The 12133-nt window shown below is 54.1% G+C and overlaps 1 protein-coding gene across 4 annotated transcripts in view; it reads right to left on the bottom strand.

Annotated features, from left to right (window-relative positions):
* TSPAN11 (tetraspanin 11) overlaps positions 1 to 12133 on the bottom strand; it is a 58855-nt gene that overhangs the window by 29227 nt on the left and 17495 nt on the right. For all 4 annotated transcript variants that reach the window (XM_047787814.1, XM_047787815.1, XM_047787812.1 and 1 more), the window contains exon 3: positions 7936 to 8030. In XM_047787814.1, the coding sequence (XP_047643770.1) occupies positions 7936 to 8019 (84 nt within the window). In that variant the 5' untranslated portion in view covers positions 8020 to 8030. The remainder of the gene's footprint in view (positions 1 to 7935; positions 8031 to 12133) is intronic.

Here is a 12133-nt window from a genome sequence, read left to right as displayed (position 1 = left end):
CCAGACCCATCAATGGCATCAGCACTGCCTGGACCAGGACCCTTGGGTCGCTCTGCACTCCTCACTCTCCTGCGGGGACAGGGTGGGCCAGGCGCCCTCTGACCTCACATCCGGCCATCTCGCTGCCTGATGCGGTGCCTGGGTTTTTGGTCCCCCCACCCCACCCTGTATAACCCCCTACCCTTTGCTCGACCCAGAGCCCGGCGTGTGCGCCTTCAGTGCTGACCCACATGATGCCGCCACCAGCTCCCAGCACCCGGGACACCCAGCCTAGACTTGGGCGCGGCCTCAGGCCCTTCCTTAGCCTGATTTTCGGCTTTGTCCTCTGCTACGTCCCTTCCTCCACCCCCAGCCTTCCACTGCTATGAACTAAGTAGCTGCATTTCTCAAAAACACTGCAGGTGCCCAACGAGTATGGCCACGCAGGAGTGGTGGTGGTGGGGGGACTGCCACGGTCCGAGGCCCAGCTCCTTGGTTCCGGGTGAATCTGGACAAGTCGCAGAGCTGCTCCGGCCTGGGGACCCTCACCTGAGAGGCCTTCCACGGACCTCACGCTGCTCCCTCTGTCCAGCTTCTCCCACCTCTGTCCCCCTCCCCACTGGCTTCTGCTCTGGGCTGCACGTGGCTCTCAGCATGAAGCTCCGTAAGTACAGTGTAAGTAAAATCCTCTGCCCTGTTTGCCGACAAGTTTCTTTCTTTTTTTTCTTTTTTTTTTCTTTTTTTTAGGGCTGAACCCGAGGCATATGGAGGTTCCCAGGCTAGGGGTTGAATTGGAGCTGTAGCCGCCGGCCTGCACCATAGCCAGAGCAACTCAAGATCCAAGCCATGTTTGCGACCTACACCACAGCTCACAGCAACACCAGATCCTTAACCTACTATGCGAAGCCAGGGATTGAACCTGCGTCCTCATGGATGCTATTCAGATTTGTTTCTGCTGCACCACGATGGGAACTCTGCTGGCAAGTTTTATTTAGAAGGAGTCTGAGTGCCGGAGGGGAACAGACTCTTCTTCTGTCATTAGGCAGCCTCTGGGGGTGGGGGGCAGGGGCTGAGACCCTGCTGTGGCCCTTGGCAGGCCACAGGGAGGGGATGTCCCCCAGCAGATGCTGCAGCACAAAGAGGCTGGGGGGTTCCCGCACTTCAGCACCTTAGGAAGGGGCCCATGGCTATTCGTTCTCGGTTGAGCTGCCCTGGGAGGCAGGCAGAGGCCATGTTCTGCGGGATGCTGGTGCCCAGAGCGAAGGCTTCTACCCTCAGCAGGGAGACAAGCAGAGGCTCCTCCCTCCTGTGGACCCTAGAGGGATGCTGCAGGCACCTTCAGGCTGCCTCGATCCCTGGCTGGCCAGCCCTTGGCCATCATGGCCTTCAGGCTTGGCCTTTGTCTCCTAAGGGATCTCAGGAATTCCCTGGAGGCCACACCCTGCAGGTGTCCAAGGGAGGTGCCAGTGAAGCAGCCAGCATCCCACCCCCCCCCCCTGCGCCCCACCCAACGCCAACCCCAGTGCAGGGTTGAGCTTCCGGAGCAGAGGAAGCTGCTCGCAGCTAGGGAGCCTGCACAGCTCCTGGGAGGAGGCTGGAAAAGTTGTGATTATTAACACAGCCATGTTGCTAATTAAAATAATAAATTAGAGAACAACATTGCAGGCTGATGGGAACTGTGTAGGAAATGGGAGAGGCAAGTAAAGCTTCCCCCAGGCAGCCATGTCGGAAGCTGGGGTCGCATTTTCTTTTTCAGGTCACGAAAGCATTGGCACTTTTGGTTCCTGACCCACAGCTACATCCAAGGGTCACTGCCCCTGCTTGTGAGATGGTCCTGATGGGAACTGCATGGTGGGGGTGGGTGATGGAGAAGAGTGGGGGGGCGGGCAGGGGCTGAGAGGGCGGTAGGGGTCCAGAGGTGAGGCAGAGCTTAGATACAGGCTATGGGTGTATATCGTGATGCTACTTAAGTGTTGTTTATATTCTTTATGCTCTGCGTGTCTGAATTGCCCACACCATCAAAATGTAACCAGTTCAACCCTGACTTCTGGGGACAGTTTGGATTCCACGAAGACAGAGTGGTGGGTCTAAGGCCGTGATTAGGAGTCACTGGTCTAGGAAGGTGGGAAGAGCACCAGACTCAGAGTCAGAAACGCCAGAATTAAGAGTTCCCACTGCGGTGCAGTGGGTTAAGAATCTGCCTTCAGAGGCCTGGGTCGCTGTGGAGGTGCAGGTTTGATCCCGGGCCCAGCACATTGGGTTAAAGGATTTGGTGTTGAGATTCAGATTCAGTCCCTGGGCTGGGGAACTTCCACATGCCGCAGGAAGAATTAAAAGAAAAGAAAACCCAGAATTGACCTAAAACTCTGCCGATCATCTTAGCTGTAGATTTATCACATACAAAGTAGAAAGACGATAATTACAGAGTGGTTGTAGAATCATTTTGGAGCATAAAATGATGTATAATCCTCAAACTGCACTACAAGGGCAGCCTGGGAAACCTTGGTTTAACGTTCTCATCAAACCCTGGGGCCTGGAGCATCATCACAGCCCCTCAATCCTGCCCACCTCCGGGAGGAGGGGGCTGCACCCACCATCCCACTGCTTGGAGTTTTCAAACACTTAGGATATGAGATAAACTTGGTGTGTTGTGACCTCCACTAAAAACAAAGCAAAAATGCCAGAAAATAGAAGAGAAAACCTCAGAGTGGATCACACATAGTAAAGGTAAGCTTAGCTTCATGAATGATGCTTCATGAAGCATTTCTTTTTGTTTGTTTGTGTTTTAGGGCTACACCTGCAGCATAGGGAGGTTCCCAGGCTAGGGGTCCAATCGGAGCTGTAGCCACCGGCCTACCACACAGCCACAGCAACGCTAGATCGGAGCCACCTCTGCGACCTACACCACCGCTCACGGTATCGCCAAATCCTTAACCCACTGAGTGGGGCCAGGGATCGAACCCGCAACCATAGTCGGATTCATTTTCCGTGCGCCACAATGGGAACTCCTCATGAAGCATTTCTTATGCTTCTATGTATTTCTTACATGGGTCATGATCCCCAAAGTCTTAAAGCCAGAGCTACAGACACAGAAAGCTGCTGGACATGAGCCATGCCCTTCAGCCTAACCGTAAGAGCTACGCCTAACAGCCAAGCACCAAGTGTGTGCCAGAAACTGTGCGAAACGCTTTTCTAAATATTAGTCTTAATTATGAAAGGCTTTCCCATTGAACACAGGACAAGACTGAGACCCAGAAAGATCAAGTGATTTGCCTAATGTTTTAGTCTGCTCAGATTGCCATGATAAAACACCATAGCTGGGTGGCTTCAACAACAGAAACTTATTTCTAGTTCTCACTGTTCTGGAGGCTGAAAGTCCCCCAAAAAAGGCGCTGGTGGATGCAGTTTTGGTGAGGACCTTCTTTGCTCACAGAGGCCTGTCCTCTTGCTGTGTCCTCATGTGGCCTTTCCTCTGCCCAAGGTTATAGGCAGATCCCTCGTCCTCTACTTGTGAGGCCACCAATCCTAATGGATTTGGACCCCACCTTTATGACCTCATTTAACCTCAATTACCTCCCAAAAGCCTTCTCTCCACATCCAGCCACAGTGGGGGTTAGAGCTGTAACAGATGAATCCCATTTGTTCCCTGGCAAATAGACAAGACAAGGGGAGGGGCTGAATTTGAACCTGAACTTGAGCCTGACTCTTCCCAGTAAGCTCTGCTGCCTCACTAATGCACGCTTACCCCCAAAGACCCTGGGAATGTGCAGAACTCAGAGCTGGAGGCAATGGGTAACATCACAATTCATGGCCAAGCACTCAGCTTAGGGGTCAGAGTCCCAGGCTCCAGCTCTGGGACTTTGAGCAAATTGCTTTCACCTCATAACATGGGCTCTAACAGAGCTGTTCACAGCCTCAGGGCTCTGGGAGGACTACACAGACAAGGTACTGCACAGCCCAGGGGAGGCCTACAATAGCAAGTTCCATGGATGCTGGGAGCCTCCGCCACAGACACACTCGAGGCGTCTACGATAGGGCTGGGCACTTAGCATGTGTTTCATAAACGCCTCGGGGTAGACTCTCAGTTATGATTAACCAGAAGGCCCAGATGTCAGGGCCAGCCTTCCTTCTTACCGTAAGACCTCGGGCAGGATTCTGCACTGGGGGAACCTACTCCCCATCTGTAACATGAAGACAACATGGGTATGGCCAGCAGGGTTGATCGGAGGATTGCAAGGGACAATCCACCGAAGGCCTGCATCCAGGACGCCTTGCAAGTGCTGGGCATCGTAACCTGCAGGGAGGCCTGGGCTTCCCTATCCTCTGCAGGCGGGTTTTTGCCAGGGTAGCAAGGCGATGTTCAGGGAGGGACCACTGTTCTGGAGAGAAAGGAAGTCTGAGCTTTCACCCCAATCGGTCCGTCAGGTCATCCAGGTCTCCTTCTGCGTCTGCGCAGAGCGGGCAGTGGGCGGGGCTTCAGCCGACAGCAGATGGGGGCTGTCTGGGACCCTCGCTGTCGCTCTGCACAGATTCTGCTGGGAGGGTGGAAGAGGCGGGGACCCCTTTGCTCTGTCGCGTGTTTTAGAAGCGGGGCTTAGGTGGGAGGACCAGCAGATGGATTTGGCTTGTAGGAGGGATCCTTGGGGACAAGGCCCCCTCCCTGGGGAATTCTCATAAATTCCCAAAGGCTTTGTGAGATGCCAACCGTGTGAGGCTGTGCTCTGGCGGGAAGAGGTGGGCGGGGGTCTGCCCCACGTCTACTGAGGGGATTACGGAGGGGGGGGGGGGCGCCCAGGGGATGGATACTGGCACCCAGAGGCTTGGACCTGTGAAACTGATCATCCCCCACATGGGGAGGAGGCGTGGCTGAGGGGGGTCCCTGGAAGAAGGGCAGGTCCAGCCAGGTCCCCAGGCAGGAGTATTTTGAACTCTAAGCAGGGGGATCTGCCGGGGGAGCTAGTCTGCTCACATGCTTGCTGTCCACCTGCCTGCACTGCACCCCCGTCCTCACTGCTCCCAGAACAGCCTGCAAACACACACACGACCAGACAGACCGCAAGTGGGCTCTGATGGAAGGAACCAGCAGGTGGTCACCCAGTCTGCCCCACTGGCGACTCTGGACCCTGGCACAGGCCCACATGCCCAGTTAGGGCCCTTTCAGAGAGGTCTTAGCCGAGCACCTCATGACTTCTGCCCTCCTCTTCTGATGCCCAGCAGTGTGGTCTACACTGACTGCCCACTCCCTCACCTGGGCCCCAATACTCTCCTGAGAGCACTGCCGCCCCTGCCCTGCTGACCTCTGTGGGGCCACTTTCCAGGCATCCTGTCCCTTTAACACGCTCAACCCCCCTGACCTCTGGTTTCTGGGACACTGTCCTCCTGGTTCCCTCCCTTGGCTCTGGCTCCTCCCTCCATCCCCCGGTGACCACTCAGTCCTGGTTTTTGCCCCAAAGTCTCACATCTCCAGAGCTCCCCAGCTCAGGGCAATTGGGGATGCTGCTGTCCCTGGACACACCACTGATGGCTGGGTCGCCCCACGTCTCACTCTTGCCTGACATCTCTGGTGTCTCCGGGCAACTTGAACTCACCAGGCTGCCGTCTGACCCCACACTGCTGGCCTTCCTGGGCTCCCAGTGCAGTGAAAGGCTCCTCTGACCTCCCAGGACTCACAGGTTCGGGACATCTCTTCCCTCCCGACCCCATCTGATTAATGACCTAATCTTGTCAGTTTGCCTCCCACATCCTGGGACTCTCTCTGAGCACCTGGATGCCCCCACAGTGCAGGTCACCACTGTCTGTTGTCCTGATCAGGGCCAAGTCTAGAGGGAATGTCCACAGGGGTCATTCCTGGGGTGGACAGTAGTATGGGTTGAATGTGTCCCCACTAAGATGTGTTAAGGTCCTAAGCCCAGTATCTGGAAACGTGCCCTTATTTGGAAAGAGGATCTTTGCAGAGGTAATCAATCAGGATGAGGTCATGAGGGTGGGACGAATGCAGCCTGAGTGGGTCCTTAAGAGAAGAAAAGGCCATGTAAAGGCAGAGACACTCAGAAAGAATAGCACGTGATGACAGAGATAGGGCTGCCGGCCAAGGGCTGCCCAGGCTCGCCACCACCAGGTGCTCACAAGAGGCAAGGAAGGTCCTATGGGGAACCTCAGAGGGAGCTCGGCCCTGCTGACACTTGGTTTTGAAGTTCAGGCCTCCAGAGCTGTGAGCCAATACATTTCTGGTGTTTTAAGCCTTTATGACTTCTGCTCTTTTATTAGGCACCCCAGGAACCCAATGCAGTGAATGTGGACAATTTTTATTTCCTTCTTTATATTTTTCAGTATTTCAGAGATTATCTGCAGTGGATACCTAAGACTTTTGTGATCAAGAGAAACATACTTAAAAAAAAAAAAAAAAGCCTCACCCAGCAGGAATCCTAAACACCCCACTGGATTTATCTCTGAGAACTGAAACCATCGACGCCCACACAGCATCCTGAGCACATCAACTTGGATTTCTGATTCCACGGTCTTCAACCACACAACTTCACTATTCCAGGAAGCGCTTGCCCAGGCAGATAAAAGTTGCAAATAAAGTTTATTGTTCATTTTAGGAACTCTGCAAAGAGCATTTCAACAGACGGCCAACAGTTCCACTTTTGAATAGATAGCATCAAATGTCTACTCTCCAAGACTCTTGCCTTGCTGGGTCCACCAATCCGAAACTACTGCACCACGATCCTTCCCAGTCAGTATCAAGCGATTTCATTCATCTGATTGAAAGGCCCCCAAATGCAGACTTGGCACATGTTGCCTCTGCCTTTCTGAGATGCATCCGAGAGCACATCCCAGGCCGTGGCAAGCAGGAAGCGCAGCTCTGCCTTAACAGCAGCGTGATCTGGCAGCCTCTTTAGGCTTTCTACCTCTAAGACATCCAAGATACTGCATTTATTGAGTGCCTTCTGTGTGCAGAGACTGTATTAGGCACGTCACATAACACCATTTCAGAGCATCTGCTAAACACACTATTAAAAGATAACTGAGGCACATTAAACATTTTCAGTTGATTTGAGCAAAATTTGATTTGAACCAGGCAATATCCCATCTTGCAGATGAAAAGGAGCTCCTAGAGCCATGCAACATGAAAGACTTTTAGAGGCAGAAGGGAGTGGGAACGTGGACGGTATATTAGGCAAAAAATCGGGTCAGTCATTGCAGAGTAACTTTCCTTCAGCTGCGGACATGGACTCGGCCAATGTGGGTGAGCTGCCTGTGGTCACGTGACTGGTAAACAGCCGAGCCTGACCGCAGACCGAGCCCTCATTGGTCCCTCCAAATTCAGTGAGACCTTCATACAAAACCCACATTCCAGAGTCTGGCTATTTTGTGCACCTGATGGTTTTCTGCTCCCAGTTACCCGGGCAACCGCCTCAAGTGGACAGACGCCTCTCCTCCTGGACCAACCGGCCTGGGCTGGGTCCCGAGGGGAGGGCTACAGGGACCATGCCCAAAGCATAGAGGTGGCACTGCCCCCACCCCCACCCCCAGGACTTGCATTTCTCTGCCTTGGGCCTGGAGAATGTGAGCCATGAGAGGCAAATGGGCTTTGGAGGAAAAACAAGCCATGATTTCAGGCTGTCACATTTCTCACCAGGCACAGAGGCTGCAAGTTAGCGGGCAGGGAGGAGTTGGCCCCTGGGCACCGAGGCTGGCACACAAAGCTCGTTGCTACGCTTATGCGGCCTCCGCTCAGATGCTGTGCCCCACGGACTCCACGCCAACCTGCAGGCCGAGGCTTTTGTTTCCCCTCAGAAGCACATGTACACATTTGCCTGAAGTGGGCAGAGTATGCCCATGGGGGGTCTTTGATTTGGAAAAAAGCAACTCCAGAGCAATGACTCATGAAACACAAAGATGGGTTGACTCACACGGTGCTGGGAAAGGGAGGTGCACACCGGGTTCACTTACCCAGAAGAAGAAGTTGAAGACAAAGAGTAAGTACTTCAGGTAGACGGTCAGCCAGTCGTCCTGCTCGGCCTTGTAATGGGCCATGGCTGCTGAGCCTGCAAAGAAGACACACGTGTGGCCAGGGGGTCCCGGAGGCAGCCCAGAGCCAGGCTTCTCCGTGAGCTTGGGGGTGTGCAATGTGGAGCAAAGAGCAGGGAAACACAAAGGCCATTAGATGCACAATGGAAGTGAACTGGGCAGAATTTTCTAGAACCGTGGATCTTGGTTTGGCCTTTTTCTTGCTTTCTTTCTTTTTTTTTTTTTTTTTTGCTTTTAAGGGTTGCTCTCATGGCATATGGAGGTTCCTAGGCTAGGGGTCCAATCGGAGCTGTAGCCTGGATCCTTAACCCACTGAGCGAGGCCAGGGATCAAACCTGTGTTGTCATGGATGCTAGTCAGATTTGTTTCCCCTGAGCCGTGACGGGAATTCTGGTTTGGCCTTTTCAATGCAAGTCTAACCTACAGGCCTTCCTACTGACTTTGTAGTGTCCTGTTGGGTTCTTGTTTTCTCCCTGAGGCATCAGGGTTGCAGGACACAAGTTCACCTGCCCTGTACACCGCCCCCTACCCTCTACTCTGTGTGCCTGCTTTGCAGTGGAACCCTGCATCTTTGAACAGGACCTCTATAGGCCCAGATGAGGCTTGAGCCCGAAATCAGAGCATCCGTGTTGGGAAAGGCCTTGACAATCCCCAGGCCATCTCCTGCACTTCAACTTTCCTAAGGAGGAAGCAGGTCGGCAGGCTGAGCGGTTCAGCAGGAGGAAAACAGGAGCCCTGCAGTCTGACGCTCTGGGTTCAAATCCTGATCTGTCATCAGATCTGTGAGAACAAGGGTAGTTCTGTGACCTCTCATGCTCAGGGTCCCCACCATCACGGAGAAAATGATGATGCCAAGGGCAGGGCTGTCCTGCAGGTTAAATGGGATGCTCTACGCGAGGGGCTGACCCCCGTCCCCGGCACAGGGTGAGGGCTCAAAACCACAGAACCAGATTAGAACCAGAACTCCAGCCCTAAAATTCCTAGGCTTTGTCCCAGAACTGTGTTCCTTCCCCCTGTCCTGATGCTTGCTCTCTGGCCGTGACGTCAGTGGGGGTGAAAAGGTGAAGGTTCACTGTGCCCCGTGATCCTGTCTGCAGCTGAATCCCAGCAGCAGCTTCTGCAGGCCCTTCTCTCCCTGGGCTCCTTGTCCCCTGAACACCTGCATGCATGCAGGTGTGCACTGTAGCTGCTCCTTAAGGAGCCCCCCACCCCCCCTTGGTGGACAGTTTTTTTTTTTTTGACCTGCCCACGGTATGTGGAGTTCCAGGTACCAGGGATCAGGTTGGATCCACAGCTGCAGCAATGCCAGAACCTTTAACCCACTAAGCCAGGGCCAGGGATTAAACCTACTTCCTGGTGCTGCAGAGATGCCACCGATCCCCTTGTGCCACAGGGGGACCTCCTGGGGGGACCCTTTTTATTCCAGACCCAGAGCAAGGAGGCCTTGGTTCTGCCCACCTCCATCTCCTCCTCCCTCATCCCCCCCTCCCCCATCCAGCCAGGCCCTTCCCCTCCCCCCGACCCCCTCTCCATGGCTGGTGCCGCCCAGCCCAGATTACTTCCTCCCGGGCCACTGCTCTGCATTTTATTTCAAGCTCACGGGCTCCTGAGACAGGGAGAGAGGAAGGGAGAAAAGAAGAGGTGGCTGTCTTATTTGGGATTTCTATTTGCAGACCTTGAAGAAGGTAATTTAAGACTTTGTCTTCTTGTTAAAAAAAGACAAAACCCATTTTTCTCTGATGGAGTCGGAGAGATAGGGTGGTGGGAAAAAAAATACAGAAGGAGAAAAAAGGAAGCCTATAAAAAAAGTCTAAAAAAACGGTGATAGATGGGGTTGGCAGGCTGCTGGACAGGGAGCTATTACACGGGAAGCCCTGACAAGGGACGCTCCGGCTACTGGGCTGCAGGTAAATTGACTGTTTAGGGCCCAGCCTCTCCCATCTGCATCTCTTCTCCCTTTGCCTGGCCTTCTGCTCCCAATCGGAGCCCATTGGGCTCACACACCAGAACCTTCTCTAGACCCTCAACCAACAAGTCAGGATCCTCTGAAGGAAAGTGTATTTTTTTTTGTCTTTTGTCTTTTGTTGTTGTTGTTGTTGTTGTTGCTATTTCTTGGGCCGCTCCCGCAGCATATGGAGGTTCCCAGGCTAGGGGTTGAATCGGAGCTGTAGCCACCGGCCTACACCAGAGCCACGGCAACGCGGGATCCGAGCCGCATCTGCGACCTACACCACAGCTCATGGCAACGCCGGATCGTTAACCCACTGAGCAAGGGCAGGGACCGAACCCGCAACCTCATGGTTCCTAGTCGGATTCGTTAACCACTGCGCCACGACGGGAACTCCCGGAAAGTGTATTTTTAAAAGGGACATTCAGGAGCTCCCTGATGGCCTAGTGGTTAAGGATTGGGCATTGTTACTGCTATGGCTCAGGTATGATTCCTGGCCTGGGAACTTCTGCCTGCAACAGGTATAGCCAAACCAAAAAAGGAGGCGTTCAGGCAGATGACAGACGACAACGTTTAACAAAAAGAAACACATCTCTAACGGTAAGGTTTCAGCCATCGGTGGCAGAGAAGACAGAACACAGAGCGTCGGGGCCAGCGGGAACCTCGGGGCTCTCTTAATTTAACGTCTTTCAGAAGGGATGCGGAAGTTCGCATACGTGGGGTTAAGACAGACGTCATTAAATGATCTCTCTCTCGAGTCACATGACTAATTGGCGGTGGCAGTTTCCTGCCCCCCACCCACCCCGTTCAGGGATCCTTCCCCCACCGCACTCCCACTGGACACGGGTCCCTAGGCTGGGAGGGGCAGAAGCCCTAAAGAAGTGTCAGAAGCAGTTTGGAACCAGATGCCTAGATGTGCAACCGGGCCTTGTCATTTCTCCACTGTGTGTCTTTGGGCAAGTTACTTGACCTCTCCGTGCTTATAGCTTCTTGAAGGTAAATGTTTGAATAGTCTATTGCCCATGGCCGACTTCACCCTGATGTGGTAGAGGGAGCGGTGGGGACAAAGGTCTGTGAAAGCATGTGAGCAGAGACACTGCAGATGGGGTGGGACTCAACGCTGCCATAGGGTCCTAGAGACGTCTGTGGGTACAAAGAGGTGACTGCGCCTCCCCAAGCCCCACTTCAGCCAAGGACGTCTTTTCTTTAGCCTCCTAACTGCCTGCAAGGTCATCTCCTCTTTGGCCTCATTGCCTGCCTGCTGCCTCCTCCCTTAGGGCCTGGCCTGGCTGCTCTTGCATCTGACGCTCCAGCCCCTTGCTGCTTCCCCAGGTGCTCCCGGCTCAGTGAGATCCTAGCCTATCCGAAGGCAGCTGTCCCGTCTTCTCTAGCTGACCGAGTGCCCACTGACCACAGCAGTTTGCCTGGGTCCTTATCAGTACTTTTCTTCTGCTGCTAACAGGCTGAATAACTGGACTCCTGGCTCAGCCCCTTAGCAGCTGCCTAGGGTTGAGGCAAGCAGCTCCCCTTCCCTGGGGGTCTGTTTCCCCATTTGAGGGGTGGGGCAGTGGTTCCTAGGAGCACCAGACTCTGGAGGGCTGGTGGCCACAGATGCTCAGCGCCATGCCCAGGGTGTCAGGCCCTGGGGGTCCAACTCAGGTTTGGGTAGGACTGAGGGACTTCTCGGAACCCTGGATTTACAGGGCTGAACCTGGACAATCTGGGCAAAAGTGGGGGCATTGGTCACCCTCCCAGATGCTGCCACCGCTGCTGGTCTTGGGACCACACTTGGAGTCTGTGGCTTCAAAGCCCCTTCGAGTTCTCCAAGACCATGGCCCCCTGCACTGCAATTACCTTTGCATCTGAGCAGATGTACATGAGCCAGTGGGGGTAGGGGTGGAGCACCAGGGTGGGCGTGTCCTCTGCACAAAATCCACACTTAGGACATAGATTTCCCAGACAGCTTGGTGATGCAGTCTTAGGACGCTGGGCCTCCAGGCCAAGGCTCTGGCTGCAGAACAAAGCTGGGGTTCAGGGGGGGCCAGTAGGCCCAAGGGTTCAGGCTCTAGGACATCTCAGAAATACAGTGTCCAAGGCCTTGATAGTGAGGTGATGGATTTGGGGATGCTCTCAGGCCAGATGTACAAGGTCATGGGCTCAGCCTTGGGGATC

Source organism: Phacochoerus africanus, chromosome 7 (assembly GCF_016906955.1).
Source record: "Phacochoerus africanus isolate WHEZ1 chromosome 7, ROS_Pafr_v1, whole genome shotgun sequence".
Lineage (NCBI taxonomy): Eukaryota > Metazoa > Chordata > Mammalia > Artiodactyla > Suidae > Phacochoerus > Phacochoerus africanus.
The sequence above is the reverse complement of the archived record's forward strand: the minus strand, read 5'-3'. Positions and strand labels throughout refer to the sequence as shown.